Raw genomic sequence first — 19,906 nt, forward strand, 5'->3', positions numbered from 1 at the left:
GATGGTGCTAGTGTCAAATGGATCGGTCTCTTGCTGTTCTTCTTGAGTCATCAGCTGTGTGGAAAGGGAGAGCCTGCTGGATGCTCCATATTGTACTGCCCTGGTTTTCATAGTTTGTGTATCGACCGAATGTAGACAGCTAGGACGCACCTCCCATGTTGAACCCCAACTAATGGAGGGCCTTGATGAATGGCTTATCTTTCAATTCATTGTCACTTTCCTGTACCATTTCTATATCCCTTGAATCCCTTAATAATCTATAGATCACTAACTTGAATTTACTGAAGAGGTGTCCATAGCCACTTTGATTCAATCCCCAGTGTGCAAAGAAATTACTTCTCATCTCAGTCCTGAATAAGCAGCTTTGAGACTATAACATTTGTTCTGGACACCCCAGCTATGAGAACCATCAGTGCTGCATTTGTCCTGCCAAGCCTTAGCAGAATTGTGCCATCAATGAGAACATTTTTCATTTTTCTAAACTCAAGAAAATTTTGCATAGCTTTACATAGTAGGGGAATTAAAGGTTATGGGGAAAAGGCTGGTAGGTGGAGATGAGTCCATGGCCAGATTAGCCTTGATCTTATTGAATGGTGGAGCAGGCTCGATGGGCCAGATGGCCGACTCCTGCTCCTATTTCTTATATTCTTTTGTAAGAAAATATAGGATCTGCTATTTCAACATCGGTCTGGTGAGTTTTTACTGCACTTCCTCTTTTGCAAGTGTGTTCTTCCTTAGCTATGGAGAGGAGACCTGTATGCACAATTCCAGATTGGTCTCATTGGGCATTGGACCAAGACATTGCTTGCAAACAAAATTATCAGTTGCATTTCTAACTGTTTACATATTATCTACATTTCAACTCTTAGTGATTTGTGTACAAGGACACACAGGTTCCTCTGACCAATAACAGCTTTTAATCTCACATCATTTAAAAATATTTAACTTTTCAACTTTTTCTACCAACATAAATTATCTCTTATTTTTCCACAGTATATTCTATCTTCTGTGTCTCACCCATTCACTCAGCCTGTCCATATTTCCTTGCATCCTCCTCAAAGTGAACACAGTCTGTTTCTTTAGTAAACTTCGATATCTTAGATATCCACTCAGCAAAATGATTTATATATATTGAAAACAGCTTGGACCTAGCAATGATCTCTATGGCATTCCACTAAACCCAATTTCCAAATCCAAAAATTACCTATTTATTCCAAATTATTTTTGCCAATTCCTATCAATGATTGCACCTCATGGATTTGCAATTTTGTGTAGCCATATCTCATCTGAATTCAGCACACTTAGAAGTATGCTAGTGCCACATAACACAATGGAGAGTGTCCTCCATATGGAGATTGAAATCCTGTCTCTATAAAGACAAAGTGGTAGCCACTCACTGTCATAGACAGATGTATCTGCAGATACAGATTTAAGAAGTAGAAGTTAAACTGGCCTATCACTCATGTTGATTCACTCACCTCTTATTGCAAATCTAATCTGGGAGCTATCCTTCAAATAATGGCCAGCTCAGTAAGTAGATGTGTTACAGATCTTTCCTGAGCAATGGTCACTGAAGTGCCACAGAACACATTTTCTGCCTTTGCAACTCTCAGTGGTTCTTCAAAGTTCTGCTCACAGCAGCAGAACCCTGATTCATCTTCGAAAGAGAGTGGCAACAAAATCAAATCACAAACAAGAGAAAATCTGCAGATGCTGGAAATCTGAGCAACACACACAAGATGCTGGAGGAACTCAGCAGGCCAGGCAGCATCTAGGAAAAGAGTACAGTCAACATTTTGGGCCAAAACTCTTCAGCAGAGTCCTGCTGATTGGTCTCAGCCCGAAACGTTGACTGTACTCTCTTTTCCATAGATGCTATCTGGCCTGCTGAGTTCCTCCAGCATTTAGTGTGTGTTGGCAGCACAATCCACCAGGATTCCTTGCCCTTGTTTGCCTACTGACACAGGTTAGCATTTTAAATCTCACCATTTTTACTGATGATTTTCTTTATATGCTGGTTTAAATATAGTGGAATTTAAAAAAAAACATATTTCAGAATGAGTTTATTCAAGTTTATGAAACAAGCTATGATCTGAGATCTTGTCATATCTCCTTGGAAAAACAGAAATTCAATTTTTTAATTAAGTTGTTTATTTTGTCCTACTATCAAACTATCATGTGATGTGATAACATTAACCAGAGATAAGCTGAAATAAGAAATCATTGAACGTGCTGTGTTTCTTATTTCAATCCATTTCAATCCTAAACTTAGAATGCTGTCACCATTGAATTCCCAATTTTACAGGCATCATCTTACAAGAAAAAGTCACGTTTGTTCCGTCCCTTCAGTAACGGTCAATATTCCCATGTGGGCCAAGAACTTACCTCAATTGTATATTGCTCAAAAATTCGAAGTTGTAAGAAAATATCTAGCTTGATTTTTCGTTCATGGAAAAGCTCTTCCATCTGCCCCTGGGCTTCATCAAGCTGCTGGAGAACACTCTCAATGTGGCTGATGGAGCTATTGTGCGGGGTTTTATTGTTGGAGATTGCAGAGTCCCTGCGGCAAACCAAGTGTTTAACATTAAAACAATCCAAAAAGCAGAAAGCTGTGGCTGCAAGCTTTCAACTGTACTCAACTGTGCAAGCACAAGACATAAAAGGGTTGATGGAGTGCATTCAGTGTTCATTCAGCGTGAAAACAAGAAAATTGAAATGCTTTACTTGAAAATAAACAGTAAGTTACATGTCTTGTCTATAAACTGACATTTGATTTCCTTTCTCAAGTTATTATCAAAAGATTTAGCTTTAATTTACACAAATTTAGGATTGTCATGAATAAAAATATTTTAAACAAGTATCTCCAAAGATATTGGAAGCATACAATCACATTTCAAATGGGAGTATGCATGTTCAAGTGCCTTTTGCCATGACGATAATCTAAAATAAACACAGCTCAAGGTAACTGTAGTGCCTCATTTTATTTTTTTTAAACTTAGTCTGCATCACTCACCTGAGTTGTTGAATGAGGTCCTCCCCTTCCTTTATGACATTCAGGGTTGCTTCAAGTGTTGCTGTTTGCTGCTGTTGAAATTGTTTGATAAGGTCCTGTACTGCATCCACTGAGTCAGCACAAACATCTTCCAGTAGCTCCTTCTGGAGTTCCTCCATCCATGCCCAAAGCTGTAGGAGGTGAAGATTAGGAATGAGATATGAACCACAGGAGTAAGGCACAGTCCTTACATATCTTGAGGCTTGCTACCTACTGCTTGGGTATGTATTCCTCAGAAGGTATATCTAAAAGTTTGAATTCCTCCTTGTAGACTGCCCATGTTTCTAAATTCTTTTCATCACTATGCATCATGCTTTTGCCATAACTCTGTCCTAAAGAAGAGCATCAACCACATTTATCAACTCTGTTTCCCTCTCCAGAGATGGTGTCTGACTTGCTAAGTATTTCTAACACATAACTAGCTCAAAGTACATATATGTCACCATATATGACCCTGAGATTCATTTTCTTGCGGACATACACACTAAACCCAAGAACCATAACAGAATCAATGAAAGAAAGCGCCCAACAGGGTGCACAAAAAAAACTAGAATGCAAAATACAACAAACTGTGCAAATACAAGGAAAAAAGAAGTAATAATAATAAATAAATAAACAATAAATATCAAGACCATGAGACTACGAGTCCTTGAAAATGAGTCCATAGGCTGTGGAAACAGTTCAGTGATGGGGTGAGTGAAGTTGAGTGAGGTTATCCCTGCTGGTACAGGAGCACGATGGTTGGTGGGTAATAACTGTTCCGGCGGTCTGAGTCCTGAGGCTCTAGTATCTTCTTTCTGATGACAGCAGCATGAAGAAAGCGTGACTTGGGTGGTGGGGGTTCCTGATGATGGATGCTGCTTTCATTTGACAATGCACCATGTAGATGTGCTCAATTGTAGGGAGGACCTTGTCCATGATGGACTGAGCCATATCCATTATTTTTTGTAGGCTTTTCTGTTCAAGGTCTTTGCCCACGTCAGCTAGTTCAATTTCCCACATTTGGCTCATATCTCTCTAAGTCAGGGGTTCCCAGCCTGGGGTCCATGGACCCCTTGCTTAATGGTATTGGTGCATGACATAAAAAAGGTAGGGATCTCCTGATCTAAACCTTTGCTATTCATGTATCTGTCCAAGTGTTTTTTTAAATGTTGTCTTTATCACCTCTAGTTATTGGCATGGTTAGAGCATTGGCTGATTGGTAGGAGGCAGCCAGTGGGATTAAAAGGATTATTTTCTGGTTGGCTGCAACTGACTAGTGGTGTTCCGCAGGGGTCGGTGTTGGGATCATTTCTTTTTATGCTGTATATAAATGACTTAGATGATGGAATAGATGGCTTTGTTGCCAAGTTTGCAGATGATATAAAGACTGGCGGAGAGACAGGTAGTGTTGAGGAAACGGGTGGGTTTCAGAAGGACTTAGACAGTGTAGGAGAATGGGCAAGAAAGTGGCAAATGAAATACAATGTTGGAAAATGCATGGCCATGCACTTTGGATGGAGAAATAAATGTGCAGACTATTTTCTAAACAGGGAAAAAATCCAAAATTCTAGGATGCAAGGGGACTTGGGAGTCCTTGTGCAGAACACCCTGAAGGTTAACTTGCAGGTTGAGTCGGTGGTGAGGAAGGCAAATGCATTGTTAGCATTCATTTCAAGAGGTCTAGCATACAAGAGCAGAGATGTGATACTGAGGCTTTAAGATACTGGTGAGGCCTCACCTTGAGTATTGTAAGAAAAGATGCGCTGGCATTGAAGAGGGTCCAGAGGACATTCACAAGGGTGATTCCAGGAATGAATCAGTTATCATACGAGGAACATTTGATGGCTCTGTGTCTGTACTCGCTGGAATTCAGAAGGATGAGAAGGAGATCTCATTGAAACCTTTCAAATGTTGAAAAGCCAAGACAGAGTAGATATGAAAAGAATGTTTCCCATGGTGGAGGAGTCTAGGATAAGAGGGCACAGCCGCAGGATAGAGAGGCATCCATTTAAAACTGAGATGCAAAGAAATTTCTTTAGAAACGTAGAAAATAGGTGCAGGAGGAGGCCATTTGGCCCTTCGAGCCTGCACCGCCATTCAGTATGATCATGGCTGATCATCCAACTCAGAACCCTGTACCTGCCTTCTCTCCATACCCCCGATCCCTTTAGCCACAAGGGCAATATCTAACTCGCTCTTAAATATAGCCAATGAACTGACCTCAACTGTTTCCTGTGGCAGAGAATTCCACAGATTCACCACTCTCTGTGTGAAGAAGTTTCTCCTCATCTCGGTTCTAAAAGGCTTCCCCTTTATCCTTAAACTGTGACCCCTCGTTCTGGACTCACCCAACATCGTAAACAATCTTCCTGCATCTAGCCTGTCCAATCCCTTTAGAATTTTATACGTTTCAATAAGATCCCCCCTCAATCTTCTAAATTCCAGCGAGTATAAGCCCAGTCGATCCAGTCTTTCTTCATATGAAAGTCCTGCCAACCCAGGAATCAATCTGGTGAACCTTCTTTGTACTCCCTCTATGGCAAGAATGTCTTTCCTCGGATTAGGGGACCAAAACTGCACACAATACTCCAGGTGTGGTCTCACCAAGGCCTTGTACAACTGCAGTAGAACCTCCCTGCTCCTGTACTTGAATCCTCTTGCTATGAATGCCAACATACCATTTGCCCTTTTCACCGCCTGCTGTACCTGCATGCCCACTTTCAATGACTGGTGTACAATGACACCCAGGTCTCGTTGCACCTCCCATTTTCCTAATCGGCCACCATTCAGATAATAATCTGTTTTCCTGTTCTCACCACCAAAATGGATAACCTCACATTAGCCAAAGGGTGGTGAATTTGTGGAATTTGTTGCCACATTCAGCTGTGGAGGTCAGGTCATTGGGTGTATTTAAGGCAGAGCTTGATAGGTTCTTGACTGGATTTGACATCAAAGGTTATGGGGAGAAGGCTGGGGAGTGGGCTGGGGAGGGGAGAAAAGGATCAGCCATGATTGAATGGTGAAGCAGGCTCAATGGGCCAAATGGCCTAACTCTGATCCTATGTCTTATGGTCTTCTGGCAGCTCGTTCCATGTATGTATCACCTTCTGCCTGAGGAATTTGCTTCTCAGACCTTTTAAATCTTTCTCCTCCCACTTTAAACCATTATTATCATTTCGGAAAGTGTCCCCACACCATGTACTTTGTTGTAAGATTTCCATACATTTTTAAAAAGATGAAAAATCCTGTAAAAGCTTGAAAGGCAAGAGTTGATGCATTACCAGCGAGGGTACTGTAGAAAGCAACAGGACTTTGATTATCAGTGAATAATTGCTGCCACAACATGTGTAAACCAACCTATCAACAGGACGGTGAAGTAATAGTTATTCATTAGTCATTTTTTTAGCTGAACACTAACAAAGACAGCTTTGAAGAGTCTTCAATTGCAGATACAAATATAACATTCATGAGCTTGTCAAATTTCATAATGTTTGAGGTCAATTTCCCTATTAGTACTCAATGGACTGATCATTCCAGTTTCCTAAATACTGCTCAACTGAAAGTACCAAAACCTTATCTTCATCATATTCCTGGTGTAATTGTTTCTGCATCTTAACAACACTTACTTAAAATATTAATTTGCTACTTCAGAATGTTATTGCTACTTACAGTAGCTCATTTTTATATATCACTTTAATTCTGGATTTCTCTCCTGCCATTCAAATTCTAAGTAGCATGATTTGGTTGGATCCTGCTGGCCCAGGGCCAGGTGGTCTGTCTGTTATTGTCACATGCTTTCATTTAACTGGGCCAGATGCAGAAGGCCAATCACCTTGGACCTCTGCACCCTGATGTATAGTAGCAAATGATTTAGATAGCATTAGTTTCAGTGGCACTCCCTGAAATGTTCTTGACAGTTTTTGATGCAAATGAGAACTATAAAAATGGAAGTAAATAGCTGTTTATATAATGACTATTAAGCACAGCGGACAGCGGACAACAATTCCACAATGCCCTACACGTGCAGCAACTGTGGCAGAGCCTGCCGTTCCAGGATCGGACTCAATAGCCACAGTCGACACTGCTCGACAAACCAGTGACTACCAGAAGTGCAGTACCCATGGTCGACCACGACCGACGGAGGCCACAAAATTAAGCAAATAGTATAAAAAGTTAATAAAATCATATACTGAAGCAAAATCAAATTTAATATCACTGCTTTGCACCAGCAGTACATTGCAATAGATAATAACATGCTAGAACTTACAAGCATGTGTGTGTGTGTGTGTGTGTGTGTATAGTGCAAAAAGAAAGAGAAAAGAAGTGAGGTAGTGTTCATGGTTCACTGTCCATTCAGAAATCTGACAGTAGAGGGGAAGAAGCTGTTCCTAAAATGTCGAGTGTGTGTCTTCAGGCTCCTGTACTTCCACCTTGATGTTGTGATGAGAAAAAGTCATCTTCTGCATGCTGGGGAAGCTGCATGATGGAGCTGGAGGGGTTTACAGCTTCCTGCAGCTTCTTCTGATCTTGCGAAGTGGTCCCTCCATACCAGGTGGTGATACAACCAGTTAGAAAGCTCTTCCTGGTACAACTGTAGTCATCTGCAAAAGTCTTTGGTGACATGCCAAGACTCCTCAAACTCCTAATGAAATATAGCCACTGTTGTGAATCTTTGTAATTGCATCAATATGATAGATCCTCAGAGATGTTGACACTCAGGGACTTGAAACTGCTCACCGTTTACACTTCTAACCCCTTGATAAAGACTGGTATCTGTTCCCTCAACTTCCCTTTCCTAAGTCCACAGTCAATTCCTTGGTCTTATTGATGTTAACAGATTGAGGAGGCTTCAAAATGGTGGCATCCACCTTTAAGGACCCCCTCTGCCATTAGATTTCTGAATGGACAATGAATGCATGAACAGTACTTCATTATTTTCCTTTCTCTTTTTGCACTACTATTTAATTTATTTTGGGAGGCTTTTTTTTAGAATATGTTAACCTCCCAGGTTCTATCTAGCTCCATAACATTACCTTAAATACCAATTCTTCTAGCAGTAAAAATCTCACTGCATAGTGAGTTTCATCTATATTAATAAACATGAATGTTGAGCTTATTATATACAAGCAACTATCTATAATACAACTTGAAGATGTTTATTCAGAGAAAAAATAATAGATTCATAGATCAATACAGCACAGATACAGGCGCACTGACCCAATGAATCCATGCTAACCACAGTGCCCACCCAGCTGATCCCTGTTTCCAGAGTTTGGTCTATATCCCTCTAAACTTGGGGTCTGTAGATCCCAGGTTGGGAACACCTACTCCAAACCCTGTTCTTCCATGTGTTTATCCAAGTCCTTCTTAAATGGTATTATTGTTTCTGCTTCAACCACTTCCTCTAGCAGCTCATTCCATATAACCACCCTCTGTGCAAAAATGTTGCCTCTCAGGCTCCTTTTAAACCTTCCCACACTGATCCTAAATCTATGATCACTACCCTTGGGAAAAGGCTGTTACCACCCACTCTATCTATGACTTGCATAATTAAAAAAATTCTTTAAGGTCATCCCTCATTCTCTTATGTTCCAAGGAATAAAGACCTGGCTTGGACAACCTCTTCCTATATCACAATCTCTCTCATCTTGGCAAAATCCTTGTAAATCTTGTCTGCAATCTTTCATATAACAGGGTTACCAAAGCTGTTGATAGTACTTCAACTATGGTCTCATCATTGACTTATTGATACACCATCAATAACTCACGGAGACATGAGGCGAGAGATAGGCTTTTATTAGCTGGAAGAAAGCACTGTCAGCAGCAAGAGACCATCACACAACATCCTGGAGACTGAGGGAGGAGCAGTGCCTCCAATCGCCTTTATACCGGGGTCTGTGGGAGGAGCCACAGGAGCAGTCAGCGGGGGGGCGTGTCCAGACAGGTATATGTAGTTCACCACACTTAGACAACTACAACATAGTGCCAAAATGCTGCTTTCATGACATAAAGTTCTTTGAGCAATTTTGTGGGCCCCTCTTGCAATGTAGTTTGAAATTAATTATTTTTTATACTTTAACCAACTCCTACAGTCAATGACCTGACTGATGAAAGTCAGTGTACTACATGCCTTTTTCACCACCCTGTCTGCCTCTGGATAGTGAAAAAAAGGCATTTTGTGGTATAAGATACGAGGAGAAAAGTGAAAAATACAAAAATAATGTTCAAAAATACAACTGATGTCAGATTTACACAAAGATGGTTACAATAAAAATATGAATTAATTCTAAACTATGCAGCAAGTAGAGGCCCACAAAATTGCTCAAAGAATTTTATGTCATTAAAGCAGAATTTTGGTCATACAAATGCTGCGTATGAAAGGAGCATAAAGAATGCAAATTCTAGTCATAAAGTTCATTGAGGCTCTTGAGTTCCCTACACAAAACTACATTGAGAGTAAGGATGTTCCTTTTAGCCGTCATCTTCCATAAAGATACATTGCAAATGAAATTTGTTACAATATAATACAGCAGGTTCAATATTTCCAAGCAACTTTAAAAGGGGCACATTACTATGAAAGTGATTTCTTGCTGCAAGGATGAGTTGCTGCAAAGAAAGCCACGGGTTAATGGGATGTGAATGAGTGGTGTGGGGGTGGGGTGGGGTGGAGAGTTATTTCTCTCAGATGAACAGAGAGACCTGCGCAGATAGTGATGGCTCCCACAGAAATTGCTCAGCAGGTTTCTGAAAGATACGAGTGCAGTCTATGTGCATCGAAATGTCAGGAGGTCTGCAATAAAGGTAAATGTTCTTATCTGCTTTATCCATATCTATGTAATGGAAAAGCAATGCTAAGACAGACATATGACTTCCAGGGCTAATGCTTGAAGGTTAGATCAAGTTGGGCTGATCTTTCTCAGCCAACATGGTGGGTCAAATGACCTATTGTAAATTTTCCATGATCCTAAGGTACCCAGAAATGTGGACAAACTACACCGTTCCAGATTAACCTGATTTTAAACTGTACAACAGTTATACTTGGAGTCATACGACGACATTTCTTAGCCAGACCATGAAAACAGTTTCGCTCATCCATCCTCACTTTTTCAAATACTGATATGTACTGTTCCTAGAATATTACCAATTAGTTATGACATTCACACTCTAAACTACAAACTATTTTTAGCAATATCCTAATCATTCACCATAAACGTTATCAGTGATGTTTAATAACCACATCCACAGCATCCACTGACAGTATGCAATCTATATTTGTACTGAAGAATGACAACTAAAGCAAGGTTTAATCAGTATAAAACTAACTGAAGGTCTGGATGAATGTCAGAATTTAGATATACAGCACATTGTGTAATTTATTGCATTGCAGGATTTCTTCTGTAAGATCTTTCACTGCCAGGTACTTATTAATCCTTTAAAATTATAGAAAATTAGCATGAGCATGTGATCTTGGCATACAATGCAAAATCTGCCTCATGATTTTGAAGTGCATAGAATAAAAGAGGTTATTCACAACCGTGTAGCAGTCTATAAAATTTACATATTAATATATACATTGATATTTTCAGTTAAGTTCCTTAAAATGGAAAATTTATGAACGAATTAAAATAAAATTTTTGTCATCAAAGCCAACTTAGTTCCATCAAAACTTTCTGTATTGCAATTGAAGTGGAGGTGTTAAAACCAAGCACCATGTAGTCTTTTATCCAAGAAGCCATTCTTAGTGAACAGGCTATTAAATTTTTACTAGCAAGAGAAAATCTGCAAATGCTGGAAATCCAAGCAACACACACGAAAATGCTGGAGGAACTCAGCAAGTCAGGCCACATCTATGGAAAAGAGCACAGTCGGTGTTTCGGGCTGAGATCCTTCATCAGCACTGGAGAGAGAAATGAGGAGTAGGTTTAAAAGGTGGGGGGAGGGGAGAGAGAAACACAAGGTGATTGATGAAACTGGGATGGGGAGAGGTGAAGTAAGGAGCTGGGAATTTGATTGGTGAAAGAAAGAGATACAGGGCTGGAGAAAGGAGAATCTAATAGGAGAAGGCAGAAGGACATGGAAGAAAGAAAAGGGGGGGCACGAGGAGCACCAGAGGGAGGCGATGGGCTGGGAAGGAGATAAGGTGAGAGGGGAAAAGGGGATGGGGAATAGTGAAGGGGGAACATTACCAGAAGTTTGAGAAATCAATGTTCATGCCATCAAGTTGGAGGCTACCCAGACGGCATATAAGGTGTTGTTCCTGCAACCTGAGTGTGGCCTCATCACGGCAGTAGAGGAGGCCATGGGTTGATGTATCGGAATGGGAATGGGAAGAGGAACTAAAATGAGTGGCCATTGGGAGATCCTGCTTCTTCTGGCAGACTCCTTTAGTCAGCACAGGAGGTTATTCAATCCATCAGGTCTATGTAGGAGGTCAGCAGAGCAACTCCATTGGTCTGATTTCCATTTCCTGTGTGTCCTTGTAATTTACTTCTCACATTCTCATGAAATGCCTTTTAGTTCTTTTAGTAGTGTTCAACGCTACTGATTCATACACACCTAACCTAACAGCGCCTGTCAGGAACGTGGAGGGAAACTGTAGCACAAGGAAGAAACGCAAATAATCAATGGACAAGTACAAACGTGATACAAACATCACCCATGATCAGAATCAAACCCAAGGCCCCAGAGATACAGGACAGCTGCACTAACTTGTGCATTGTGTCCACTGACCGGTGATGTGTATGTGGTGTAATTGTTGTATGTCCAGACATGTCAGAAAGAATTAAGGAAAAAGTGAAGCCATTTGGCCCTTGTGCTTGCTTTATGCTGCCATTCAATGGGATCATGGCTGAAACCTTTACTTCGGTAGGACATTCCTAAATTGCCTTCATACCAGGGTTTCCCAACCTTTTCTATGCCATGGAGCAATACCATTAAGCAAGACATCTGTGGACATCAGGTTGGGAATTCATTCTTTATATATCATTGATTCCTTGGGCAATAACAAGAACTGGAAATAATTTTAGTTGAAGATCCAGCACTTAGAAGAAAAGGTTGACTGAACTTTCCCATTTTATGCCATTTTGTCTGCAACTCTAATCTAGTCGGGGGCACTCTGTATTATGTAGACTCTTGACAAAGAAATATTTATTCAGGACCCCAGCTTTAGGAAGGTAAACAAAACAGCTTCACAAATGGCAGGTTTCAGAAAGATACAGTTGGACTGATAATGATTTAATTATTTTCAGTTACTGAAATGTACAATTGAAAAATGGCTTGAAAAGTAAAATGAAATAAGTTCTGTTCCTGATTTGCCAATCTTGAATTGCTACAGGCTGTGATGAACTGATTCTCTCAAATGTACACCTATGCCATTAGCTGCTTTTCAGTACAGTTCTTTAAGCTGACAGCAGTAGCTATTCAACAAATGACCAAAATTATATTTGATAAACCTGTCTCTTATCCAGCCAAAACTATTTTATATGAGGGTGGAGCACTTTGCATAAGTAGTGTGTTGCTGAATATCTCTAGTGATATTATTTTCCAGAGTCTTACAAATAGTTACTTTATTGGTTCATTTACACCTTTGTGTGATGCACCTCGGTCTGGTCTTTTGGATGTAAAACTGTTTACAATGACATTATTACTATTGTTTGGGTTCAGTGGTTAAAATAAATAGACTTCAAATTAATGCCATATAATTGTGTTAATCATTCATTTAAATGTAGGTATTTTAACTAACGATGTTATGCTTGAGAAGGAAAGATGTGCAGTGAAGCTCCTCTTTGCCTGAGTGAGAATGAAATTCGAAAATCAACACTAAATAAGATACAAAGTGGAACAGAAGGGGGATTTGGAGTAAGTTCATGGCTGATCCTTTACCTCAGCACTACTTTCCAACATTGAACCCAGATTCTTTGATGTGTGTGTGAAGTTACCGCCAGGTACCCTGTTTTTCTCCCATTTTCTAAAGGCGTGATGAATGGCGGGTTAATTGGCCACCATAAGTTCCTTAGAGTGTGTAAGTTAGTGATAGAACGAGGGTGAGTTGATGAGAAAGTGGGGAGAATAAAATGAAATGAGCTTTTGAATAGTGTAAATGGGTGTGTAGGAGACATGTATCTGTTCTCTGTCAGTGTTGTATTCTGTGCTATGTGCTTATTATGGTAACTAGTTACATGAGTAGGGGGCATGATAAAAGAAAAGGGAATGAGTTACGTATTCATGCTTTGTTCATAGTAGTTTGGGGCTGGGGACAGATGAACATTGTATCTTTTGCTGATTGCTCAATTACGCTCAAATTACACTTGGGTATGCTTAAGTTTCATTGTTTCAAGATCTTTTTTTTCTAATTGCTAACAAAGGGTCAATCACCTATTTCTGACTTTGAAACAGTCATTATTGGAGCTGTGGGCACGTTATGCAAGTATAACAAATCCGTGGGGTCACCGGCAGTGCAATTGCTTCGGTTAGAATTGATTGCTACAGGGGTCATCCTGAACTCACTAGCTCAGAGCCAGTGTCCATGCTGTGCGATATCAAAACTCTCTATCGTACTGTACCGCCGCTCCAGGTTCTACAGCTTCTCCAGTTTTCCATTTCTGATGCTCCACAATTGGCTGTATGTTCTGAAATATCTATACACTAGCCTCTGCTCTGCTCTTCCCTGAAATATATGGTTTGGTGTTGGATTTTACTCAAATCCTGTTAAGTACCTCTGCCTGTTTTACAATGTTAAAACTTTTATATAAACACAAGCTGTTGCTCTTTACTCACTCAAGCCAATGGAAGACAGATTCGATTTATTACATCCATTTCAGACTTTGCAGTACCCAGGTTATCAGTCATCCGAGGTGTATTTTAAACCATGACAGCATATATCCAGTAAATATTTATACCCTTGGTAATTCTCCACAGCAGTGGTTTTCAACACTTTTCTGCTGTGGGTGACTCGTGATTTTCATTTACCTCTGTGGCCCCCATCCTCCATAGTCTCCATTAGCAACTGAAGTTTTCTTGCTCCACTGTACTAATTATTCTGATATACAGTCAATATTTATCCTGAAACAGGTTATGTCTTATATATTATATATAATGGGAGAGATGTACATGAAAATATAATATTCTTCCAACCCTGTGGGTGACCTGTTACCTCACCGATCTCACTGATTGAAGTGTCGTGGGTGACTTAAACATCAAGACTAGAGCATCGAGACAGCAGACTGATACCAGGTACTGTTGGAGGTAGGCCCCCCAACTCGAGTAATCCCTCTCTCTCTCTTTTGATGGAGAGTGAGAAGCCTGTTAGTCCTCGAGATGGGGGTTGGGGTGGGGGGGGCGAGCTTGGAGAAGCGGTGTGTAAGATTGTAACATCAGAACAGCGAGATGCTGGTCTCCACTCTCATTGTTGCTGCAGCAACTTCCCTCTCCCTCGATGGAGAGAGCCTGTCTGAGATACCGAAGTGCTAGTTTCTGAACTGTAGCTTTGACGGACTCTGGATCGGGGTCTCTTTGGGGAGATTTCTGCTCTTGTATGGTGGGGGGGGGGGGGGAGGGATCGGTGTTTCTGCTAGCACGAGTGGGGAGAGTACTAAGAGATAGGATCTACAAGTATTTAGGTAGACAGGGACTTATTAAGGAGTGTCAACACGGCTTTGTGCGTGGTAGGTCATGTTTAACAAATCTATTAGAGTTTTTTGAGGAGGTTACAAGGGAAGTGGATGAAGGGAAGGCAGTGGATGTTGTCTACATGGACTTCAGTAAGGCCTTTGACAAGGTCCTGCATGGGAGGTTAGTTAGGCAGATTCAGTCACTAGGTATACATGGTGAGGTAGTAAATTGGATTAGACATTGGCTCAATGGGAGAAGTCGGAGAGTGGTAGTGGAGGATTGCTTCTCTGAGTGGAGGCCTGTGACTAGTGATGTGCCACAGGGATCAGTGCTGGGTCCATTGTTATTTGTCATCTATATCAATGATCTGGATGATAATGTGGTAAATTGGATCAGCAAATTTGCTGATGATACAAAGATTGGAGGTGTAGTGGACAGTGAGGAAGGTTTTCAAAGCTTGCAGAGGGATTTGGACCAGCTGGAAAAATGGGCTGAAAAATGGCAGATGGAGTTTAATACAGACAAGTGTGAGGTGTTACAGTTTGGAAGGAAAAACCAAGGTAAAACATACAAGGTAAATGGTAAATAGTACTCCTTCCAATAATTTACCTGCTACCGATGTCAAACTTACTGGCCTATAATTTCCCAGATTAGGTACCAACATTTTAAATATATATGCCAGGGCCCCTGCAATTTCAACACTAGTCTCCTTCAAGGTCCGAGGGAATACCCTGTCAGGTCCTGGGGATTTATCTACTCTAATTTGCCTCAAGATAGCAAGCACCTTCAATCTGTATAGGTTCCATGACCTCACTATTTGTTTGCCTTATTTCCATTGACTTCATTCCAGTTTCCTTAGTAAATACAGATGCAAAAAACCCATTTAATATCTGCTCCACTTCTTTTGGTTCCATACATAGCCGACCACTCTGATCTTCAAGAGGACCAATTTTATCCCCTACTATCCTTTTGCTCTTCATATACCTGTAGAAGCTCTTTGGATTATCCTTCACCTTGACTGCCAAAGCTACCTTATGTCTTCTTTTAGCCCTCCTGATTTCTTTCTTAAGTTTTTTTTGCACTTTTTATACTCCTCAAGTACCTTATTTGCTCCGTTTCCTATACATGTCATACATCTCTCTTTTCTTCTTTATCAGTGTTCCAATATCCCTAGAGAACCAAGGTTCTGTATTCTTGATGAAGGGCCTTGGCCCGAAACGTCGACAGCGCTTCTCCCTATAGATGCTGCCTGGTCTGCTGTGTTCTACCAGCATTTTGTGTGTGTTGTTGTTTGAATTTCCAGCATCTGCAGATCTCCTCATGTTTGTTCTGTATTCTTATTCATTTGCCTTTAATCCTGACCAGAAAATACAAACTCTGCACTCTCAAAATTTCTCCTTTGAAGGCCTCCCACTTACCAATGACATCCTTGCCAGAGAACAACCTATCCCAATCCATGCTTTTCAGATCCTTTCTCATTTCTTCAAATTTAGCCTTTTTCCAGTTTGGAACCTCAACCCGAGGACTGGATCTATCTTTATCCACAATCAAGTTGAAACTAACGGTGTTATAATCACTGGAACCAAAGTGTTCCCCTACACACTTCCGTCACCTGTCCTAACTTGTTTCCTAATAGGAGATCTAATATTGCATATTTATTCATTGTTGTAATATTTTAGTAAAACAGTAAACTTATCATGGCTCATTCAGAAACTTCTGTTTCCCCCCAGCTTCCTGTTTTTTACATGTGGCCCCTATGAAACCTGGCGTGGACACCTGTAGGGCCATATAGCTCACCTCACACTGCTCCACATTCCCAGTGGCAGCACGAGAGGGTTGCTATTTATCAGGAGTTTCTCAGCCATCTGAGGGATACTAAGAGTTAGAGATTACTATTAGCAAACAAAATGGACTTCATTAATAAATATTAAGCAAGAGAAAAAGTAATTCTAAATGAAAATACTGCAAAATAGCTAATTTAGGATGAGCAAAGTGATTTGAAAATATAATGAAATTTCTGAACTAACATCAGTGCTGTCATTTGTGAATAAGCAGCATTCCCTATAGGGTCCAACAGCAGAGCACAATTTTGCTGAGAATATCTGACATCTGTGAGGAAATCAGCACTCAGCTTCGGTTGCCGGATCTTTTGGAATACTGACAGAGAAGAAACTCTGCTCCCCTCTCCAATGAGATTTTGAGATGCCCCAGTCTGAAGTCGTTATGCTCTTCTCTCCAATGGGTTTACCAGTCGCACTGCTATATGAGCGACATTCTGTTCCACTCTTTCACTCCTATCAATACATCGCTTTTCATGGCACCGTTCCATACAACTACAGGCAATTAACACTTCATCATGCCTTCCCTTCCCACTGTCAAGGGCCCCATTACAAGATCCAGGTGAAGTTCCAGCCCTATATTGAATTCATTCCTCACAATGTAGCCCCCTGTACAATAGGAAAACAGATCATGACTGGGTGCCTGTCCTGCATTCAGTCTGTAGGTGTGACCATGAAAGTCCAGTCACTTTAACTCCTCACCCTTCTCCCATTCTGATGTTTTTGCCCTTGTCTCCAAAGGCCATTCCAACAAAGTTCAGCAAAAAAATGGAAATTAAAATTAACAACTTCAGATGCTGGAATTCTGAAAGAAAAACAGAAAATGACCCGAGACACAAAATCTTTTTCTCTTTCCACAGAAACTACGAGAGCTGATTGATAAGTTTGTGACCTAAGGTAGAAGGAGTCAGTGTTAGAAAACCCAGCACATTGATTTTTCAACATAGTCCTACATTTACAGACTTAGTCCAGCGGTCGTGGAGTATATGGATCTTGGACCTCCAGAAAGTGTCCACAGCAGGGGTGATTGATAAGTTTGTGGCCTAAGGTAGCAGGAAATGAGTTATACAGCTCTTGTTACATGCACATGCAGTTCAACTCTTTGAGTGATTATGCAGAAAGTTTGAAGTTAATAACTCATCCCCTTCTACCTTAGGTCACGAACTTATCAATCACCCCTGCTGTGGACACTTTCTGGAGGTCCAAGATCTGTATGCTCCATGACCGCTGGACTGAAGGTGTAAATGCAGGAGAGGACTATGTTGAAAAATAAATGTGCTAAGTTTTCTAAAATTGACTCCTTCCACCTTAGGCCAGAACTTATCAATCACCCCTCGTAATAACTATTCCACAGATGTTGTCTGTCCTGCTAATTGTTTATGGCATTTTTGTTGTAGTTTTTAAGTCTCTGTCAACTGCCTATCTTTTGCTTTTGAAATTTGAATTTCCCCCTCCACTGTTTTTAATCAAGCTTAGTTGCAATAATCTGTTAAGAATCGTTGTATTACAGGTAAGATCACAGCATTTATGCTATTGGCCATTTCATAAAGATGACATAAATATAGAAGAATTCAGCAGGAAAGGCAGCATCTTTGAAAAGAGAAATGGTTAATGTTTCATACTGAAAAAAAATTTCAAATTCCCAGAATCTGCAGTTTAAAATAAATCATAACACTGAACTAAGTGCCAGAAGGTGACCCCACAAAGAATGCATGAAATTGGAATATCAATATAAAATTTACACTTCTGATTGTTCTCTGCTGGGCTCAAAAAGCAATTATTTTAATGCTAAAGTTTTATCAAAGATTTTCCCCAACATATGGACCAGCAATCCCAATTTTATAAACCTTTGTGGGTTTTTACAAGGCCCTTTCCATGAGGTAAATGTCATATAATATTCCTTATGGTGATGTCAATGGTAATTTAAATGCTAAGGGGAATAATATAATTGAAGATTATACATTACCTCTTTTGTGTGGGTATGAAACGACACTGACATATCAAGCAGAAGTTTCCTGTGCTCCACCCTTCGAACAAAATCCTGAATCCGGATCTCCAAGTGTCGTGCAGCTTTGTAGATCTCTTCAGGATCACATTCTCCGGTCTGAGCCAGCTGCTCAGCTGCCTCCAGCAATTTATCAGCATTAGTGTATGTGTTCTAGTTGAAAATGAGAAGAAAATTAAAACAACTTCTGGATTTTGGAAACTGTGGCTGTTTACTATCCCTGCGATAACCCCAGCAGTAAACTATTGAACGCTAAACAAATTTTGTTCACCATTCTCCTCCAAAAAAAACCAAAGAAGTATCTGAAAAAATGGCAAAAACAGAATAAACTGTCAACAACAGATTTCATATGATTGTAATAGTCCCCTAAAGCACCAGAATATCATCGACACTAATAAGAAAGTGCAAGTTTATCTATGAAATCCTTGGAATCTCCATTTACATTAGTTAATTCTTTCAGCATTTTCCTTGCATTCTGTCTTTAACACAAAAATATTTGCCTAATCAAGTACACAGAGTTCTGGATCCACCAGATAATGTTACTTCATTTGATATTGTTTCCAATTTTGAATGAAAATAAATATATCAGTAAAATATATAAGCACAACACTAGCATAAATTATTTTCCAAAATCTAGTTTAACTCAGTCCTTCTTTCTTTGTTTTTAAATACTTTACCCAGCATTTTTAAAAAGTTAACATTTCTTTTCATTTTTTAAGAATTTGCCACAGTGGTGTATTAAATAAATTACAAACGTTTGTATAATAATGAAATGTAAGAACTTCATCTTGTGTACATAAGACATATACAGTAAGCACCATGTGCTTTGTTTAAAAATTCGTTGTGTGTTGGGAACAGTCGATGAGGGTCCTCATGTTCCAGACACTACATTTAATATTGAGAAACAGAAGTTGACTGTGTGTGACTTCCTCAACATGAGGAAGTTGTTCCATACCAGCTGAAACATGGTAGACTTCTAAGATGAGTGCGTTGGGTCCAAGTACTTCATGTAGAAAAGCTTTAACGCACAATTCCTATTGACAATGTTGTGCAGAGTCTTTGTTCAACTCCAAAAAAACATAATCATCACCATCAATTACCTTTTTGAATAGCCTTCATGAATTGGCCCTGGTGGAAAAAACTGAAGGAAGAGAAGCTGCTGTTGGAGTCCAAAGAATCTTACCCATCCTAGGGTAACAGACACCATAATGTTAAGGTGAAAATGGCAAAAAAAAAGTTCCTCAATCTTGAAGCTACGGGGTACAGGCTCAGTGAGTATATATGCACAGGCACTATGAGGGATTACTTTAGAGAGATATGGAGGCTGCGTCAATCGCTTTACAGTTACTCTTAAATCCACACAAATTAAAGTACAAATTAATGCAGAACAGGAAGACTTAGCATGCAAAACACACAGGT

The 19,906-nt window shown here is 40.1% G+C and overlaps 1 protein-coding gene across 4 annotated transcripts in view; it reads right to left on the minus strand.

Moving 5' to 3' along the window:
• The window catches only part of LOC140728501 (kalirin), a 723,603-nt gene that overhangs the window by 332,778 nt on the left and 370,919 nt on the right, over nt 1–19,906 (minus strand). For all 4 annotated transcript variants that reach the window (XM_073047309.1, XM_073047304.1, XM_073047303.1 and 1 more), the window contains exons 11-13: nt 18,449–18,640; nt 3,014–3,183; nt 2,386–2,560 (exon numbers count right to left, since the gene is read on the minus strand). In XM_073047309.1, coding sequence (XP_072903410.1) covers nt 2,386–2,560; nt 3,014–3,183; nt 18,449–18,640 — 537 coding nt within the window. The remainder of the gene's footprint in view (nt 1–2,385; nt 2,561–3,013; nt 3,184–18,448; nt 18,641–19,906) is intronic.

This window comes from Hemitrygon akajei, chromosome 5 (assembly GCF_048418815.1).
Source record: "Hemitrygon akajei chromosome 5, sHemAka1.3, whole genome shotgun sequence".
NCBI lineage: Eukaryota > Metazoa > Chordata > Chondrichthyes > Myliobatiformes > Dasyatidae > Hemitrygon > Hemitrygon akajei.